The sequence below is a fragment of the Hordeum vulgare genome, chromosome 1H, assembly GCF_904849725.1.
Source record: "Hordeum vulgare subsp. vulgare chromosome 1H, MorexV3_pseudomolecules_assembly, whole genome shotgun sequence".
Taxonomy (NCBI): domain Eukaryota; kingdom Viridiplantae; phylum Streptophyta; class Magnoliopsida; order Poales; family Poaceae; genus Hordeum; species Hordeum vulgare.
In genome coordinates, this window is record NC_058518.1 from 459171344 (window position 1) to 459192027 (window position 20684).

General features: G+C 44.2%; 1 protein-coding gene and 1 pseudogene across 1 annotated transcript; one reads left to right on the forward strand and one right to left on the reverse strand.

Annotated features, from left to right (window-relative positions):
- Positions 1-232: 232 nt before the first annotated feature.
- On the forward strand, positions 233-8203 carry LOC123445163 (ecotropic viral integration site 5 protein homolog). Its single transcript, XM_045122112.1, has 18 exons — positions 233-518; positions 1243-1312; positions 1377-1883; positions 1971-2147; positions 2254-2367; positions 2650-2708; positions 2822-2888; positions 2997-3048; positions 3147-3239; positions 3741-3824; positions 3944-4359; positions 4512-4573; positions 4893-4962; positions 5301-5381; positions 5462-5563; positions 6319-6452; positions 7253-7346; positions 7642-8203. The coding sequence occupies exons 1-18, from the start codon at positions 475-477 to the stop codon at positions 7897-7899; spliced, it is 2484 nt and encodes an 827-aa protein (XP_044978047.1). The 5' UTR covers positions 233-474; the 3' UTR covers positions 7900-8203.
- Positions 8204-9034: 831 nt separating this feature from the next.
- On the reverse strand, positions 9035-9603 carry LOC123414669 (annotated as a pseudogene).
- Positions 9604-20684: the final 11081 nt, after the last annotated feature.

A 20684-nucleotide genomic window follows, 5' to 3' on the forward strand; every position in this document is an offset into this window, starting at 1 on the left:
CCGCCAACTTCTGGCGGGCCACTGCCCACTGCCCACCAGAACCGTACCGGACCGGAGAGATTGGGCAACACGACGTGACAGACACCGCTCCCCGCGCGCACGGAGGGATCGGGATCGGGATCTCGGCCACGGTCGCGGCGGACACAAGTCTCACGGAACGGCACCAACCAACCTCCGTTTCCCCCGTGCCAAACCCGCAAAAAGAAAGCGCGGCGCCATCCACGAGGCCGGTCATTCCCCAGTCCCAGTCCCAGTCCAGTTCCGTCGCCCCCGTTTCGCACTCGAGTCCGTGGCATCTCGTCCCTTTCCTCCCCGCTCCGCGCCGCGCGGACGCCGAGCCGGGACCAGATCAAAGCCACCGCCACCACCACCACCACCACCACCACCACTGCGTTACTCCCGCTCCACTCCGCTCCGCTCCCCCTCCCCGCCCGCCGCCGTCGTCCCCCGCCGCTGCAGCGCCAGGAGGCGGAGATGAAGCCCAAGAGCCTCCCGTTCATCGCCTTCGAGCACAAGCGGTTCGTGCCCCTCCCGCCCCCCGCCCCCACCTCCTCCGCCCGTCCGCCGCCCCGGAAGCCTCTCCTCGGGGCTTCCGGCGGGGCGTACCTCGCTCGGTTTCGACGCGCCCGAGTTTGCCCCGCCCGAATTTTGGCGTGTACGTGGGCGTTAGGTGGCCGAGGATCTCGCCTCGCCTCTCTCCTCCTCTAGATTTCCGCTCCGCGGGCGCGGGCTTCGATTCCACGTGCTTCCTACGCCGGGGATCTCGCTGCGGCCCGTCGCGCCGTTTGCTGAGTCCTGCGGGTAAATGCCGTGCGAAATTGGGTAATGCCTGGACCGACCGTTTGAGTTTTACCGTGTGGCAGGGCATGGGGTGCCTGGATCCCCTGCCCGTACCGGAGGCTAGGCTCTGTGCTGCGGGCAGATTCGTCGGGGGCATTGGACGACTTGCTGAATTTAGTGATGCTTGCCTTTTCGTTAAGATCTGGGCTTCAATTCAAGTGTTGCAACGAGTTTAAGATTGTTTCAAGTACTAGTACATAGTTCTGCAATTGAGTTGCGACATGGCCATTTTACCGAGTTTGATTATTTTCTACTAGTAGCTTTTTTTTTTCTCGGTGCTCTGTATCTGGTCGAGGGCACAAGTATAGAACCTTGAAGTTTTAAGTATTATGTGTATTTGTTGCAGCATTTATTTGTAAATAGAGCCAATATTTCCTTCCTGACGTTGTGTGATTGATTCAGGGATGCCTATGGCTTCGCTGTGCGCCCCCAACACTTGCAGCGTTACAAGGAGTACGCAGGCATCTACAAGGTATAATATGCACGCATGAATCATTGTATGTATTGTCTGGTCCTGATTGGTATTGTACTTGCAGGAGGAGGAGGAGGAGAGATCCGATAGATGGAAGAATTTCCTTGAGAGGCGGTCTGAGTCATCTGGACATGATGCCAAGGTTGCACTGTCTGCGGACAAAGTCGAATCTGTAGTTTGCGTTGAGGAGAATTCTGAGAATGGGAGTTCTGAATTGTTGCATGAGAGGAGTGCACAAGGGCCACATAAGATTGAAATATGGAAGCCAATTCGGTCATCCCTCGGCAACATCGAGCAGATGATGGGTATGCGTGTTGAGAAGAAGTATTTGTCTGCTGGCAGGTTGCAGTCAAAGGAATCCACCCTTCCTGTGGCAGTTGAAGAGAGCAAGGTGTCAGCGGACTCGGATGACGAGTTCTATGATGCAGATAAGGTTGACCCTAGCCAAGAAGTGCAATCAGGCGATGTGAATGCTGAAACTGGCAACACGAGTCAAGAAGAAACTTATTCTTTGAAGGAAGAGTTGGAGTGTCTTGTCCATGGTGGACTGCCGATGGCTTTTAGAGGAGAGGTACAGCCTGTTTCCATAGCTTTTCTATTTATTTTGCTAATCTGTTAACACGGCTCATTCAGTAGCCCCTTGCTTTTGTGATAACAGCTGTGGCAAGCTTTTGTTGGTGTTGGAGCTCGAAGAGTAGAAGGGTATTATGGTAGTTTGCTTGCTTCTGAAGGTGAATTAGAAGATGGTGATTCTTTGGCCTCAGGAGGAGTTGATGAAAGACCTGAAGTATTGTCAGCATTTTCCTCTGAAAAGTGTAAAGGGCAAATAGAGAAGGTAGACACTCGTGTTCATTGCCTTGGAAAAGTATTGTCCTTTTTGTTAACAGTTTACATCCGGGAATGCTAATAGAGGCCAATTTGATACATCTGGGCTCTTATAGGACTTGCCCAGAACTTTTCCAGGTCATCCTGCTTTAGATGATGATGGAAGAAATGCCTTGAGACGCTTGCTTCTGGCTTATGCTAGACACAATCCAACAGTTGGTTACTGTCAGGTAGGTGTATCTCCATCAAGGCCACCCCACATATTTCCTTTATGTTGCTGGATGGTATTTGTTTCTCTGAACAACATTTGATGTAAACTTGTTGTACTCAAAGTCACATACCCTACTACTGGACCCAAAACCTACTACTAAATGGTTCCAATAAATAATGCATGTGAGTAGAGAGGGCTTGATCAATATTCTGCTGTTACTATGATATGGTAGACAATTTTTTATGCCTGGACATTTTTTTAACTTTTCTGATAGCAACGATTTCTCTGTTGAATACTGTAGGCAATGAACTTCTTTGCTGGTCTCTTACTCCTATTGATGCCAGAAGAGAACGCATTTTGGTACACCCACCGTGACAATTTGTTCTACTGTTATCTGGGTTTGGGGTTGCAGACCCTATGATCTCAAAATAGCTCATTTAAATAGTATATTAAATCTCTTGGTGGTATAACAGGACATTGGCAGGAATTATTGATGACTACTTTGATGGGTACTTTTCTGAAGAAATGATTGAGTCCCAGGTACTGTGATGCTCACAGTTACTATCTTTTTCAATGCTTGCATAGGCGAGTGCTTGATTCCAAGTTTGATCACTGCTTATGCAAAATTAATGTTTGGTATCCATTCAGGTAGATCAGCTTGTTTTAGAGGAGCTAGTCTGCGAGAAATTCCCGAAATTAGGTTAGCAACTTATTATACCACTATTGGTGCCATGGGGCTCATTTAGTAAATAACTGCAAAACCCCAAAACTTATGGCTTGTCATGCTTCTCAATGCAGCAAATCACTTGGAGTACCTCGGCGTTGAAGTTGCATGGGTTACTGGACCGTGGTTCCTATCCATTTTCACCAATGTACTTCCATGGGAAAGTGGTTAGTGTTTGCCTATGTTTTTTCAACAGTTGCTGCTTCTAGAAGTACATTTTCTAGTAGTCTACCTTAGCTAACTCTATGAGGTTGCCTCAACGAAGCACATTGATGTCCCATGAGCAAGCCCAAACCAACATCACTTTCAGTGAACATGTGAACAGCACTAATCTGGCATAACGATTTTATCGATTTCAACATCTATGTGATGGAACGTAGACCCATGTGATCTTCATAAGTAGTAGGTCTGGGAGAAGTTGGTGAAGTGAGCCCTCGCCCTCCCTAGAAAGTGTGAAGACGACCATAACCATGTTTCTCAGATCTTAATGGCTATGTCACATAGGAACAATAATATTTTGATTTCTAATAATCAATTATGTTCATTTTTTATTGTGTTGTAAGCACCAAACTTGTCCAGTGTAAAAGTCTCATGCATTTGCTCTGTGTTGATGTTGAGAAAATGATACAGTACAAATTTATATTGCCTTTTCTGTTTGAACATTTCAGTCCTCCGTGTATGGGATGTGCTTCTGTTTGATGGGAATCGTGTGATGCTATTCCGGACAGCCCTTGCACTCCTGGAGTTTTATGGTACAAAGCACACTTTTGATTTGTCGTACTTCCCCCAAAAGGGAATGATAATATCTCATAAAAAACCCATCTCACGAATTGGATTGAGACTAATGCTTGACTTGTTGCGCTAATTGCAGGCCCTGCACTTGTGACTACAAAAGATGCTGGTGACGCAGTTACCCTTTTGCAGTCTTTAGCCGGGTCCACTTTTGACAGCAGCCAGCTTGTCCTGACAGCTCGCATGGGATATCAGTCTGTAAATGAAACAGGATTGCAAGATCTGAGGAACAAACACCGGCCATCTGTTATATTTTCCATGGAAGAAAGGGCAAAAGGTCTAGGTGTCTGTAAGGAGAGCGGTCTTGCATCAAAGCTCTATAATTTCAAACGTGAGCCTGAACCGCTGGTGTCAATAAATGATTCTGCAGACCAAATGAGTGATGTTGCAGATGGAGATATCAACCAAGAGGGTGATTCTGGAGACATCGATGATATGTATGGTGCCTTGACAGTCAATTCTGAGATTGATTCGTTGCCGGATCCAAAGGACCAGGTAGCCATCTCAATCATAGTCCAATCATTAATACCGTATTCAAGTCAGTGCAACCTGTGATCCCACTATTTTTATTCTCTACCCCTAGTAGAGGCTCAACAACTCAAGTGGTTGCTGTAATACGCTAATTTGTGTTGGTTGTATTACTGCAGGTCACCTGGCTGAAATTTGAGTTATGCCGATTGCTAGAGGAGAGAAGGTCAGCTGTTCTCAGGTACATTCTCTGTATTTTCATGATTGATTTTTGTCACAGGTTACTGAAACAATCGTTCGTCTGATCTAGTTGCCATGTTTCATGAGTGTAGTTTGTTGTAGTTTGCTGGAAGGAACAATTTTGTATGATCACTCCACTTTTAAAATAGTTACAATTGTTCCAAGTAAATATTCCTGGTTTCTTATGCTGTTTGACCGTCCAATTTTCTGCAGTGACTTGAAAATCCTAGAAATCTCACATCATAACTTGTTGAAACTGAACCACACTATGCTCAGTCTAAGTGTTCCTTTCTAATTATTTTGTTCCTTCTGCTATTCAGAGCTGATGAACTAGAGACAGCATTGATGGAAATGGTAAAGCAAGATAATAGACGCCAATTAAGTGCAAAGGTATAGCCAGATATACCTGCCAACTGCCATTATGTCAATAGTCAGACTACACAGTAATATTTAACTTTATAGCTCAGTATTGTTGCCTATGCAGCTATGCCACACAAATAGCCTTTTCATAGTTCTGTATGTATTTCTATTTTCTGAAATAAATGCACTGCTAAATAACCATCTCACCCAAGTATAAGTTCTGCAAGCTTTCTATTGCACAGGCACTTCAATTTTGTAATAAGCATTCACCAAATTATAGTCTCTGCCAGTCTTATCATAGTTCAGTCGATGACTGCTGTATGGTTTTCTTGGAAATAATCTTGCAAATAACCACACTTCTGTTTTAGGCCGAGCAGTTGGAACACGAATTATCTGAACTAAAGCAGGCCCTATCAGACAAGCAGGAACAGGAGCAAGCAATGTTTCAGGTACAGTTTATTATCGCTTCACAAATGTACCTATCTAGTTTCTACTATGACATATTCACTAACAAGGAATCATATTGAAGCTGGTGATGCGTGTGGAACAAGAACTGAAATTTGCAGAAGAAGCACGCATCTCTGCAGAGCAGGATGCTGCTGCTCAGAGATATGCTGCTAATGTGCTGCAGGTTAATTAATCAACTTCATCTATTGCCTGTGCAGATCATCTCTAATTTTCTTATGCATCACTTGTTTTTATCAGAACCAAGTCAACTAACTGAAATCCCAGTCATGCGTGTAGCATCAGCGTCTGGTAAATAATATGGGCACATAATTTTGTTAGAGATTTTGGCATATTTATCAAAAAAAAAAAACACTTGTTCAAAATAGTTGCAATATCCGCTCAAAAGATGTCTAAGAGCATCTCGAGCAGGCTCCCCTATTCTTCCCAGCTATGATTGTTTCCCCAACAGGCAGATGTTTTGATCAGTTACAAAAATCTGATCAAAACCTTTGCCTGTTGGGGAAACAATCATAGCTAGTAGATTTGCTATATCCTGAGTCGAATCTGGGTACACATACACTACGGATACTGAGAGGAAAAGTGACCATGATGGCTCAGGCATACTTAATTTCTTGTAATTATGGGAATGATATTGCACAGGTCCCACATTTAACTTGCACATAGTTGAATATCACAACATACCATATCTTGTGTTCTCAGACTATATCTTGTGTTCTCAGACTATATGCCGTTATTTTATTTTTTAACTAGCAATGTTTGTATTAAACTATTAATGAAGAACCGAACTCCAGTCTCCTTTTCATATTATTTTCCTACCAGTCAGAATAAATATTTGTCAGAATTGATATGCAATGAGGTCAGTTCTATGCTTGCTATACTCCTCATTTAGTACTCATCAGGGTGACAACACATGTGCAGGAGAAGTATGAGGAAGCTATGGCATCACTTGCCCAAATGGAGAACAGAGCTGTAATGGCAGAAACAATGTTGGAGGCCACACTGCAATACCAATCTAGCCAGCAGAAAGCACTTTCCCCTTTGCCTTCTCCAAGGTATCTTAGTCTTTGCATCTTCGAATGTTTGTAGTACCAAGCAGCCTGCTGCTTATACCTGGCAACAAATCAATATTGATTTATATATCTTAATTTTGATACTATCTTGAAGTTCTGAACATCTTTAGTGCTACTATTTAAGGCTCCTAATGTGCAATTTTGGCAGCTCCATTATAGAAGTTTGATTCCCCACTATTACATCCGTCCGGGATTACTAGTCCCAGAGACCAAATTTGCAGGACCAAGGCAAAAATTATTAGCAGTGCTTAGTTAATGACCATCGGTTTAGGCTGTCGCAGTTGCGCGCATGCATTGATTGGTGTAGCTGCTGCCCCACCACCTCGTGCGTGGAGACTAAATTGGCCCTCTCGGGCTGTGAACAACAACCAATACCATTTGCATGCACAGATGGTCCCCTCCTGCGTTGTGATTAAATCGAAGAGAAAAGCAAGTTTTTTCCGAGCGGCCTAAGAATGACGGACATGCAGCTCCTACCCAGCGGCCCTCTAAACCCGGACGGGGGTAGTACCAGATTAGCAGTGTACTTTAGGATGCATAGGCGGTGTGTCCGCAACACCCGCTAAGCTTCTCTCACAGTGTAAATTATAGTAGTGACATCAAAAGGCAATTGTACTAAGCGAGCCACTGGAACACATGATGCGGGTTGTTGCGGCATGATCCCTAGTTGTACTACTATGATAATAAACCTGAGTTAATTAACTAACGTTCTAAAAGAAGACTTAAATTTCCTGTCATTGTGTTCCAATGTTGATATTTGATAGGCTTGTTATTCCCTGTAGAGCGTCTGCACAAGATGATTCATCGCAGGAGTCTCAGTCAAGAAGAATAAACTTACTTGGACCGTTTTCACTGAGTTGGCGGGATAAGAACAAGGTAATGTATTCTGACCAATAGCCTATATGACACGAGGTGCCTATCCAGTTTTGGCTAGTTTAAACTTTAAAGGACCCAGTTTGCAACTCAACAATGGAGATACTCCCTGTACATGTGATAAAAGCTAGATCTGTCAGCATAAAGTTCTATCATCTCAACCACTGATGTTTTCAAATGGAAGAATATGAAGTCATGGTTAGACTTGAAATTCCAAGGAAATCCTCCATTCCTTGCAGGTTGCACTGATACTTTTTACCAGTTTATGCACTGAACTGCCAGGATCTGCTCTTTTCAGGGAAAGCAGAAAAATGCTAATGACTGCACCGACGCCAAGCTTACGGACGCTCATGATCAAAGGGAAGAAGGGCCCAACATAGATGATGAGAAACATGGAGGAACACAAAAACTGGATGGTGAATGGGCAGTAGAATCACCCAAAGGAGACGAGAAGGCAGAGTCACCGAAGAAATACAGCGAGCTGTCAAAAGTCCATATAATCACCAATGATATGAACGGGCAGCATGGACAGTTGCAAGAAATACAATTGGATTGATAGTTACACAAGCCCATCCTTTAAAGTGTATCTTCACCACTGCGGTGTAGGTTTGCCATTGAGGCAACACTGGATGGCTTCAAGTTTTGAACAATCATGTATTCTTTCTTTGCCTTTTAGGGTTTATATTTTCTTTCATTATCGCTGTGTAGAGTTGTATAGGTTCTTAATTCTCTCAGTTATCACTTGAGAAGAGAAATTGGCAGGTTATATGGCTGTCCATTAGTTGCCACCTTCTGATGTAAATGCATTGGAGGATACATACCAAATGGACAATCTGTGGAATGTCGTGCTTTATTTGGAACTATCATCTCTGATACTTCCTCTATTCCTAAATATAAGCCTTTTTAAAGATTCCATTACGGACTACATATGAAACAAAATGAATCTCTAAAATTTCTCTATATAAATTCATATTAATTTTTTTTAAAGTACTTATATTTAGAAACGGAGGGAGTAGAAAATAGTGCATGCTCGTTGTCAACTACAGTACATACTGGCACTACTACTGGTGGTGAGCTAGACGTATTGTGAATTATTATCTCTGATACTATATAAGTTTGTTCGATCAGGATGATTAATTGTTGTATAAGAAATTAAGAACCGAAGACCGATTTTCCTAGCAATTTTGATGTTTTTATTGCTAGCCATGCATTGATGTATGCATCTTTATTACTGTATTGATGTATGCATCTTTGTAATCTAAGATGAGAATAGCGTTTTGGCTCTCGGCCTTCATGGAGGTCAATTTTTTGAAAAATTCAAGACAAGGATGCGAGATGTTTGTGTGTAAAATGTCAGGATGAAATAAGTTGGATTGCGACTTGTACAAAAATAAACATACAAATTCATGGTTTCGAAGGATAAATAGTATCATGTGTTTTGTCTTTTTACAGAGCCCTTATTTCAACGTATTTTGTACTTCAAATTTACACACTTGTGCACCATTCCTTCATCTATCCCTGTGTTCAAAAAAATAAAATAGCTCGATAGAGCTCGGCTTCAAAGTTCAGAATTTTTTGAAATGTAAAAATATGAATTTCTTGAATTTTGAATTTTACATTTGAAAAGAAGGGAAACCTCCCATGTTTACATGGGTTGGATTCACTATCAGCTAACGAAGAATACATGAATTTCAAGCCATGAGGCCGGCCGCCAGCAGGAGGACAAGGCCAAATCCTACTGTGGCCCTCGGAGAGGCGGCGGCGGAGGAGGGCGGAGGCATGGCCGGGACGGGCGACGACGAGGGGGAGCCCGGCACGATGTCGACCCTGAGCTTCATGCCGCCGGTGGTGCAGTGGCCAGGAAAGCCGCAGATGAAGTAGCGGGTGCCGACGGCGGGAAGGGCGACGTAGGTGAAGAAGCCGGATCCCAAGGCGGTGATGGGGCCCGGTGGCGTTGCAGGAGTCGTAGCCGGGCTTGGTGACCTCGAGCACGTTGTGCGCCCCTCGCTCGTGCTTGAAGATGAGCTCGTCGCCCGGGTGGAACTTCCTAGACGACGCCCAGCCGCCGTAGTCGGTGGCGAGGTCCCACGCGCCGCCCGGCTCGCCGACGCGGTGGGTCACCGCCGACGCCGTGCCCAGGACGGCGGCAAGGAGAGCGATGATTTTCATGGCAGCCATGGACTGCGGTGACGGGTGGAGGTTGGAATGCGGTGCAACGCAACGCAAGGAGAGGAGATCGATATATGCTTCAGGGGAGTTGGTTGGGTTGGGTTGGCTTGCTGCCGTGCCACCGGCATTGCCCCTCGCTTTATATACGAGCAAAGCAAGCGCAAGCGCTCAGCCTTGATTGGGCCCGCGTGGTGGAAATGGAATGATAAAGGGGTTGGAATTTGGGGTTGAATGATCATGTGCGCTTTGGACTTTGAACGAGTCAATGCTACCTTGTGGCCAGCTGACCATCTAACGCCGCCTCGCTTCCCATTCAACTTGGACGTTGCTGTACGCGGCCTATGTTATGCATGTGGCCATGGGCCTCGGGCATGTAAACTGTGCAAGTGTGTACGCACATGCTGTCATCCTGGAGCTAGATCTTAGTGTGAGACACAATCAAGTCTCAATTAAGTGATACTCCCTCCTCCATTTTTAAATATAAGTCTTTTTAGAAATTCCATTAGAAGACTACATACAGAGCAAAATTAATGAGTATACACTCTAAAATGTGTCTACATACATCTGTATGTTGTCCCTAGTAAAATCTTAAAAAAAACTTATATTTAGGAACGAAGGAAATACAACATATAAAAAACAATACTTTTTTTTTCAGTTTTTGAGAGGCATGGACTGCCTCTTACGAAAGCAAATCCATACTTTTTCTGAAAGTAAAATCATGAAAAATATTTTTTTTGTTTTTGATTGTCTCTTACAAAAGTAAAATCGTGTCTTTCGCGAAATCAAAACCATGGCTCTCGAGAAAAGAAAAAAGCATATTTTTTTGCATAAACTTTTTCTGTCCAAAGGCTAAGAAAGGTGTGTGAAAAAACCGAAAAGCCAAAAAAAATAAAAAGGCAAAAACGCGTGCGAGAAAATTATAAAATAAGTAAAATAAAAAAAAATCTAAAACGCGACATGTGACAACGGCTGAAAAAGACCATTGAAAGCTCCCAGAGGAGCGCTTTGCTCCCTATTTTTTGGTGTTCCGGCCGGTATTATCAAACGTGCCTGGCCCAATTCCACTCTCTTGATCTGTTTCACATGTCTTTCACGTTGCATCATTTATTTTGTACTTGGGCTGAGCCCATCTGCTGGTGGATGTACGCATGAATGGACCCCTAGCAAGGCCTTGGCCCTAGGCGGCCGCCCCGGCCCAGATCCCCGCATCGCAGCAGGGCCAACAGCGACCGGCGGAGGCAGAGTGGCGCGTCTACTCGCCCACGACAGGATCCCGATGTCCCCAACCCGTCCCAGCATCACTTCCACTTCGATACAATCCACGTAAACACATCAATAGATGAGATCTATCCATACCCCTTCACAATAAAGGATAGAATGATCATTTTAAAAAATACGTCGCACACACGACACATCAATGGATGAGATTTATCCGAACCCCTTCACGATAAAGGGTAGAATAGTTATTTTAGAAAATACGTCGCACACACGACACATCAATGGATGAGATTTATCCGAACCCCTTCACGATAAAGGGTAGAATAGTTATTTTAGAAAATACGTCGCACACACCATTCGTATACGCCACGATGGACCAGCCCATTGACGGATGCATGTACGATCCGTTTGTCTAGTACTAAAAGATAAAGCGGAAGGATTCAAACACAAGACCTCCAACTACAAGGACATGGCTGATAGCCACTAGGACTAATAGGCACTTGTGCTTAGTTACTCAGCACAACGTATTAGAAAGGCCATTAATGGCGCCAGATCCTGAAAATAAAATTGTATCATTATTTCTGAAAAAGTGAATATTTTTTACAACATGAATATTTTGCAAAAGTTTTGAATTTTAGAAATCTCAAACTTTTTTTCAAATTTTAATTTTTTTTGAATGCGGACGTTCTATAAAAAACAAACAAATTTTCAAGAATAGGAGGTAATGTAGCAAACATTTATATAAAACATCAAATATTTTTGAACATTTAACAAAAACTCAAACATTTTTTAAAAACATGAATGCTTTTTTAAAACTAGCGGGCACTGTATCTAACTCTTTTTTTAATGAACATTTTTATTTTCTTTATCAATTTTGGGAAATATATACAACTTTTAAATCCTGGAACAATTTTTAAAACACAAGCATTTTTCGCATAAGAAACCAAAAAGAAGTGAAAACAGATTCATGACAAACCAGATACTGTAGCATATGCGTTTATCTCATAATTGGGCTGACCATCTTGTTTGTTAGGTTGCTTGCCTCTGTGCTAATGAGCCAGAGTTTGTCGCGAAGAGTAATAGAATTGGACTTTCGTCGTATTTTGTGCTGTCATCCCTCTCTTTTTTTTTGAATGCTTTTCAGTTAGTTGAACTTTTCTTGCAACTTTTTTTGAACTTTTTTAAAATCCCTCATTTTTTTTACAATTTGTTTACAAAATTTGCAAATTTTCTAAATAGGTAGAATTTTGTTCTAAAATGATTCACAAATTTGAGAAAAAGTTGACTACCAGGTAGGTTAGTTTGTACAAAAGTTTACGAAAAAAAGATGGACTTTCTCAAAATCCGCAAATGCTTGGGTCGGCCTAACAGGCACATGTTCAAAATCTTGAAATATTCTTTTGAATACCAGAAACTATTCTTGCCTTTAAATAATGTTTATAATTTTAAAATGTTTCTGTTTTCTATTTTAAGAAATGTTTGGACTTCAGAAAACATTGATATCTTTTTTATAAATGTACACGGTTCGAAATTTGTCTTGACCATAAATTGTTGGGAAGTTGTTAACAACTTTGGAAAATGTGTTGAAGTTTATGATTTTTTTATACATAATTCGAAATTCCAAAATTGTGCACAAATTAAAACTTGGTTACGACATAAGAAAATGTTCGTGTTGATTGATAATGACAGAAATTGCAAATAACAAAATCACTCAAATTAGAAAAAAACTACATGCATCTGTCTGGTCTAGTCTCGCACACTGCTTTCAACTCGTGGTTATTTGGGACTATAGATAACTTTTTGCAGCTGCCTGGACAGATGAGGCATCATGCCAGGTTTAAACGACTACCGACATGGTTGGCACATTGCAATAGGTGGGCATGCCCATGTCACACAAGCTTGCCTTATATGAACGATTTCCAACATTGTATGCCTGTTATGCCACATCAACCCATTTATCAACCTTTTCATAAGTGAAACTAAAAAAAATGCAAACTTTACAAATGATCCCAACTTTGACAAGCAGGTGGGTATGCTCATGGCAGGCATACATTTCAGGTTTGAATGATTTCAGGTGGGTATGCAAGTTGCGACATGTCCGGTCATTTATCGGTCTTTTTTTAATGGATAAAACTCCACAAAATGCAATATTTATCGAACATCAAAACAACTTGCCATAGTGCATTGAAGTAATCATAAAAGCAATAAAAAAATTGAGATCCTTTGACGGATGTCTGGAAACAACCTGCTCTCAAACGGAGCATTCTGGCCTACAAATATTCTTGTATTTAAAAACTGTTTAGAGTTTAAAATGTTCACATTTACAAATATTTCTCAAAACTCAAAAAATGTACACACATGTTTTATAAAAACTCAAATTTCGAAATATATTCTGTTTTCTAAAAAAAATCACAATTTTAATGAAACGTTCAAGTTTAATAAAAAAATCGAAATTTTCTTTTTTTCATATTTGTTCATAAATTACAAAACTTTACGTGAAGTAAACATAATATTGTTGTTTTCTAAAATAAAAATTGTTTGCGTTTTACTTTTTTCTCGAGAATTCAAAATGTTTGGGAATTTTAATATACTTCGTGCTTTGAAAAAAATGTTCAGAATTTGGAAATTGGTTCAATTATTAAATTTTATTCTCTGAATTTTTAATGTTTCCGTTTTTGTGAAAATGTTAGGGATTTATAAAAAAATGTTTAAAAATATTTCTTCGCAATTTTCAAAATATTCCAAATTATGCGTTGTACTCAGTTCTTAAAGTGACGCGCTCATTTATAATCACCAACACTTCTCAGTTCAACTGGTTAGGAGTTGTTCTTTGTTATTCGAAGGATAATATTTACTTTACATTTTAGAAATTAGATCCCTGATACTAAGGGTGCAAAGCCCATGGACCGGCGTAGTTGGATATACATATGCCGTATACGTATAAATATGGATGTAACTAGCCAAAAGTCCATATTACCCTTTATATGTATTTTGAGGAAGTTGTACAGAAGCGGGACTGATCCTGCGATTCATGGACTCGGCGGATGGCTACGTCCTCGCTTTCCGCCGCTCTTCGCCGGGTAAAAGGTCACGCCGGCCGTTGCCCTCTGTCCACTGATCTATCAATCTGCAGAGCAGTTTGACTCCAGACGAAGTGACTGTTAGTATGACAGAGGTGAGAGGTAATGAGGTATAGCAGAGCACTAAAATTCCTATCTTCAGGGTCTAGCTAAATACAGTACTATACCTGAGAAGAATTAGTATCTGAGCAGAAGCTTCTTTCCTCTGATAATTTTATTGTTGTTATATGGGTACCTGCCTATGATTGTGCAGCACCCTGAAATTTATCTTGCTCTGGGCTGATGCATTTGCTAGCCCCGACAATTTCGAGCGTCTATATGAGAGTGCTTTCCGCCGCAAAGACCTACCGGAGAGACCGTTCGCCTGTTGTAGTGCCGCCGCAGTTCACAGGGATACATGAATGGTATTCTTTGTTTTTTCCAGGGTTGGCTTGATCTGGCAAGTGCTCGTCACTCGATCGTGTTTCGAGTGCATTGTTTGATCATAAGGAGCAGTCTGCAGCCACTAAGGTGCAAGTGGATTTGCAACCATCAGCATCAGGTGACCATTGTTTTGAGTTCACAGTCTTGATCAACAATGCGGAGCTGCTATGGCAACCAACTGTGTTTCCTCAAAATCCTTAAGAGTGCTAGTTCCATGTGCATGCCATGAGCTGTTCTCTAAGCATGTTTCAGAATCAAGCCCGCATTTTGCTTTATCAAAGTGGTGCTTCCAAGAAGAACCAAACTTCACTGATGTTGACACACTGAGGCAGGAAGTGGAACGGCTTCGTCTTGCATGGAATTTTGGTGAAGCTGTCAAGTCATACCTGGCCGACAGGTGCTACGCTGAGTCATGCCTGGTTGGCAGGTGCTACGCATGACAGATCTCCCGGAGTCTTTGCATCTGGACCGATGAGCGCAGGGCCGGCGAAGGGACGAGGCGACGGAAAACGGGCGGCCAACCGCAGCCGCAACCCGACCGACAGTTCTACGCGGCCGGTGAAGCTCTTCAAGGCGGCCGCGGCGACTCGGGGAGACGAATCGCAGCCGCAACTATGATGATGATGCATTTTATTTTCAAATTTTTAATGCTAGTTCAATGCAAAACAGCGGCTGAACAGTGGCTGGCAGCAGCCGCGCGGCCGTTTTTAGATTTTTACATCTTTGATTTGGACCATATATTGGAGTTGCTCTTTTGGACCATCAATTTGGACCATTTGTTGAAGTTGAGCGTTTTTCAGAGCTCCAAAATGCATTTTTTGACGGTCCAAATTTTACATCTCCAGTTTTGGACCATCAAAATTTGAACCATGCTCTAAGTGAATAAACTAAGTTTTTCTGTGCGTTAGTGGTTAATTTGGCCAAGCCACCCTGATATGCTGGATGCTCGACATGTTGATAGTTCAGAGTGAAGTATGAAGGCAACAAAAGTTTTTTTTTTTCAGGATAGCAGTTGTACTCAGCTTTGAGATCATTTTCTCATGTAAGTCTGGCTCGTGACAGTTCTATCCAAATTTCGTGTTCTTGGTAGTAAACACGTAATTTCACATTCACATTTGAAAAAAAAATGAAGAATGATAGATTTGTAACACGAAAAATGGAACAGCTGCCGGCCGGTGATCGTCGGAGACAAGGTGGGAGAGGAGGAGGATCATAGAGAGTTTGCAGGCGCACAAACACCTGGCCGTGCTGACGGCGTTCTTTTCTCTTTACTTGAGCACACACTCAACAACCTGAGCGACACCTACAGGAGGGGAGGGGACGCTGACACGCCAGGCTGCGCTACCACGCTCTCCCACTCGCCCGCCCAGGCCCCGCGTCCTCCGGCTCGCGCGCGCCCATTGCACACATGCGCGATCACCACGGCCGAGGCCCACGTATGGACGCGGTCACACCCTTACTCTGTCGCTAACTAACTTACACACGCAGCACCTCCTAGGACGCGCGCACACACACGTCCTAGCATGCCAAGGCTGGGCTCTGTCACGCTCCAGGCGCGGGCGCACACACGCGCACCCGATGCCACACTCCGGAACACATAGGCCATGACTCAGCCGTGGCTTATTTGCACCAACATTCATCCCCTGAGCCGCGGCTCAGAGGAGCCCCGGCCCGTCGAAGTCGTCGCCGGTGTCCACCAGCAGTGCCTGCTCCGTCGTCTCCGCCTTCTTCGGCTTCGGGCAGTCCTGCCGAAAATGGCCGCGCGCACTGCCTTTGTAGCACCTGCCGCGCCGCTTCCCTCTGTTGTTCGACATTGTGCTGCTGCCGTAGTCGTCGTCGAAGCCGCCGCCATGCTGTCACTGTCGAGCCTGCCACTGCGCCATCGTGAGCATAAGCTGCTCCTCCGATTGCCCGCTGCCCTAACTCCGTCGCTGCGTGCGCTCCTCGAAAGCTTTCAGGCGCCCGAACACCTCGTCGAAAGCCATCGCCTTGACATCGCAGAACTGCTCGATGCCGGCGACCGCGGCGTACAGTCGATCCGGCACGGTGTCGAGCAGCTTCTTCACCATCGCCGCATCATCCAACGTCGCCCCGAGCATCTCGTACTTCGCCGCCACCCCATAGACCTTGCCGGCGTACGCATCAAGCTCGTCGCCGCCGTCCATCCGCAGGCGATCAAACTCGTCGTGCAGTGTCTCCAGCCGCATGGCCCTCACCCGATCGGCGCCTACGAAGCACACCTTGAGAGAGTCGCATACCTTCCTCGCAGTGAGCTTCAGCGCCACGTGCATCAACAGGTCTTCTCCTAGTGCCGTTAGGAGCATGTCACGCCGTTTTGCACCTCCCGGCATCCACCGGTGCTCCAGCCGCCGGCGCCACCACACCCCACAACCCCTGTGCGTTGAGGATCGCCTCCACCTTGATCGCCCAGGAGGTGTACCCCGTCGGCGTCAGCGGCGGGATCTGCATCGCTCGTGATGCACCGACGCCACCGAAAGGAACCAACGCCATGGCCGCCGGTGATCTCTCTCCCTCGAGGCTCTGAGACCAAGTGTAAGACGAAAAATGAAACTGCTGCCGGCCGATGATCGCCAAAGACAAGGTGGGAGAGAAGGGGGAGGATCAGAAGGAGGGGGATCAGAGAGAGTTTGCAGGCGCACAAACACCTCGCCGCGTCGACGACGTTTTTCTGTTTACTTCAGCAAAGACTCAACAACCTCAGCTACACCTACAGGAGGGGAGGGGAACTTATACCCGCGTGCGCTGACACGCCAGGCCGCGCTACCACGCTCTTCCACTCGCCCACCCACGTCCCGCGTGCTCCGGCTCACGCGCCCATCACGCACGTACGCCATCGCCGCGGCCGAAGCCCACGTGTGGACGCTGTCACATCTCCTACTCTGCCGCTAACTAACTTACACACGCACGCACGCACGCACACACCCCTAGGACGCGCGCACACACACACGCCCTAGCACACCACGGCTGGGCTGTGTCACGCTCATGCGAGCGCACATACACACACCCGACGCGACACTCCGACGCACATACGCCATGACTCAGCCGCGGCTTATTTGCACCAACAAAATTCACTGAGATGCAAAAAACTGATGTGCTACAGCATACCTATGCATCTGCGTCGTAAATAAGACATTTGTGTAATTCTGAGACGCTTAAATTCCATTGAATGTTCCTTTCCTCTGCACTTTAGGTTCAAAGTGCGAGATCAAAAAATCTATCTGTCTTTGGTGCGCTGTGTGTAAAATCTGTCTCACTCTGCAAGGGGAATTCCCCTCCCCCTTTTCTTTTTGGTAATATATTCAGGTGGTTGAAGGGCTTTCCCGTTCTCCCGCGGTGAAAATTCAAAAAAAAAAACTACAAACAACCAAAGCTTCCTTTGAATCAGGTTTTATTTCTAGTCACAACGGCAGAGTAATACATCACATTCGAAAATTTACATAACCAGTCTATTCCTTGTTATACAATCCATAAAAACAAACGAAAACCCTAGTATTAAGCGGTCTCTCAGCTAATAAGGACCCAAGGAAGTTCTGAAGGAAAGGGGGGAAGTTAACATGTACAGTAGGCAGAACCATTTCTTGCACTAGTACCGCCCTAGTGTAGAGCCTTGACTGAAGATCGATGTGGTTTGTAGAGGTTCAGTTGTAGGTGCCGAAGCCGGCGCCACCTGACGCCCTCTTGTCTGCGCCCGCGCCGTCGTTCCTCGGCGCCATGAGGTTGCTGATGGTCCTCACAATCTGCCGCTTCAGCTGCCCCCTCTTCAGCGGTGGCCTCTTCTCCTTTGTGCTGCTGTAGTTGCTGATGCCGCTGTTGCTGTACGAGTGCTCCATGGCTCTTCTTCTTCTTTTTCTTTGAACTGTGAGAGTGTGTGTGTGAAGAGGACATGAGAAGGTGAAAGTATTTATAGGCCAACGAAGATGTGTAATACCGGCGTGTTGCCGCACACGTTAATTTGTTTGGCGGGATATTTTGACCACTCGTGGGCCACGATAGATGTTTGTACGGTGAAGGCACTAACGATGGAACTTATGCCCTTAACCACAAGAGCGGTAGTAGCTCCCAAAAAACGACTGGAATGATTGATTATTAAGGGAGATCTTTGAAGCATCCAGAGACTTGTGACCAGTCGATCCAGAACGAATTCGACCTAATGGGAAGTAGATATTTTTACGCTGTCAGTCATTTAACTGAACGAACTAACAGATAATTCGGCGAAGAGCAGAGCCGGGTCTGGATTAAGCTTAAGCAGCACGTGCCGGGGTGCTGCCCATTGACTGTTTCCGTCGTTGGAGAGATGCATGTGACCGCGACGGCTCACTCTGGTTTGCTTGTAGCTAGCTTCAAGGTTCAGTGCACCGTTCTCTATTCTCCAGCCACTAGCCCTGCTGCTGGTGGCGGCATTGAGGTGTCAGCCTGGCGGCTCACGCATGGACACCTGACCTCGACCGATCCATCGGGCAGGCATGACCCAGCCGCCGGCCGCGACCTTATCCTGACCCAGCCGCCTCTTCTTAATTCACAATATATACAGTCACGTGGTAGTGATATGCATGGTACGTACTCCACCGATTACTACACCCGATAATGCATGACGCATTAACATCTACACCTGTTATATCTCACAATCAATCGATGACTACCTTGATCCCAGAGATTTTCCATACGTATCTTCTAAACTGTGACGGAGGGAGTACCTAGCAAAAAAGAGACAGCTTACTGGATCGAAAGAGAGGACACCGGAGCATCAGGGGAGCTAGCTTTAGCATATGCATATGCTACGTTGATTGGTTTCCTAATTGCCGTAGGTGAAAGATGGCGCCGATGTTGCTGGCGGTCATTGGCCCGTCCATTCCATGGAGGAGGCTTCAGAGATACTCGAACTCTTCATCGGTCCACTTTAAAACTTCTAGTAGTAGTAGTAAACAAATTCAGCGAAAATTCAGGGCCTACCTCTGTTTCTTTTTTACAGCTAGCATAAATTCCCTGCTTAGTGCCTTGATCAGATCCACACTCCACCTGACACCTCATAAGAGCCAGTTTTATCCAGAAATTAGTCTGTTTGTTCTTGCAAAAAGGGTACAAATATTACTTCTTCTGCACCTAAATAGTTGTTGTTCAAAAAACTAAAAGGAATATTAATAGATAAACACATGCATGAACTACGGGTGAAAAACTGGAACATCCAAAAAAGGGGCTCATCTATCAATGATCTCCCATCTTCGGTTCTGCACTCACTACGCCGTTGATCCAATCGTTCACCTGGCCCAACAGTCATGTGATGAGAGCTCGATTTCCACGGAAATATCTTCAAAGAATGTGTTCCCTAAAAATGTTCTCCAATTTGGAAGCTGTTATTTATTACTCCCACCGTAAACTTTTGTAACATGTTTTAGGTAACTACTTTAATGACCTAACATCTTATAAAAGTTTACAAAAGTTGTAGTAGTATATTGTTTACCTATAGCAATTATACTCTGGTCGATGGAAATTGATCACTTTTTTTGTCACAAGATAGAACATATATCAAGTATGAGTGTATCTTTCAGATAGGGAGACGGTGAAGGCGCAGGTGTGTGAATCTTTTTTATCACTTTGGCACGGTGGCATCCATATCCATTCAGATATCGTAAATACCCAAATATTCCATGTGCTGCACTTCGATGCGCGGTTGATGGAATCGCTGTAAACATGAATGTGGAAAATATTTTGCAACATCACTAGTAAAAAAACCAGGTACTTATCTAGAGCCACACCTACTAAGTTCAAGGAATACCTAAAACATTGCATGTAACCCTAAAATAAAAGTACAATTACATTTGGTGTTAATTACTAACAAAATTACTTTAGCTACCATCTAATTTTAGTGGCATTTTGCATGTAAAATATAAATAAATGAACAATTATGTGAACATTAGTTTTGATTCCCTACTTTCGGGACCCATGTAGCTCCCTTAAATGGCTTTCCAGATCCAGGGTTTGAGCAAGAAGCTTGTTGTGGTTGTGGAGTAAGATTGAGAACATTCTGTTTCAATTCATATTAAGCTGGCTGAAGCCGTTTGAGCAAGAAGCTTATCTTTTTTTGGGGGGTTATCATTTATGTCATGGGTTGTGTCTCACTACTCGTTTTTCTATTAAAAGTTACAACTGCTCAAAAATGCCATCGTTCAATGAAAGCTTGCTTAAAAATGTCATTAAATATCTAAAAAATGCCATCGTTCATTAGATGTTTGCTCCAAGATGCCATTAAACATCGTTATTGTCAGGTCAAACTCGTTGACCATGTTATATGATGAAAATACTCATATACACCCTCATGTGAGCTCTCTTTGTCTCACTATGATAAGTGTGGACCCCACTTGTAAGGAGTAAGCAAGCGAATAATTTTAGAGGAAAATAAGAAGGATGTTGGGATCAAGTGGGACCCACACTT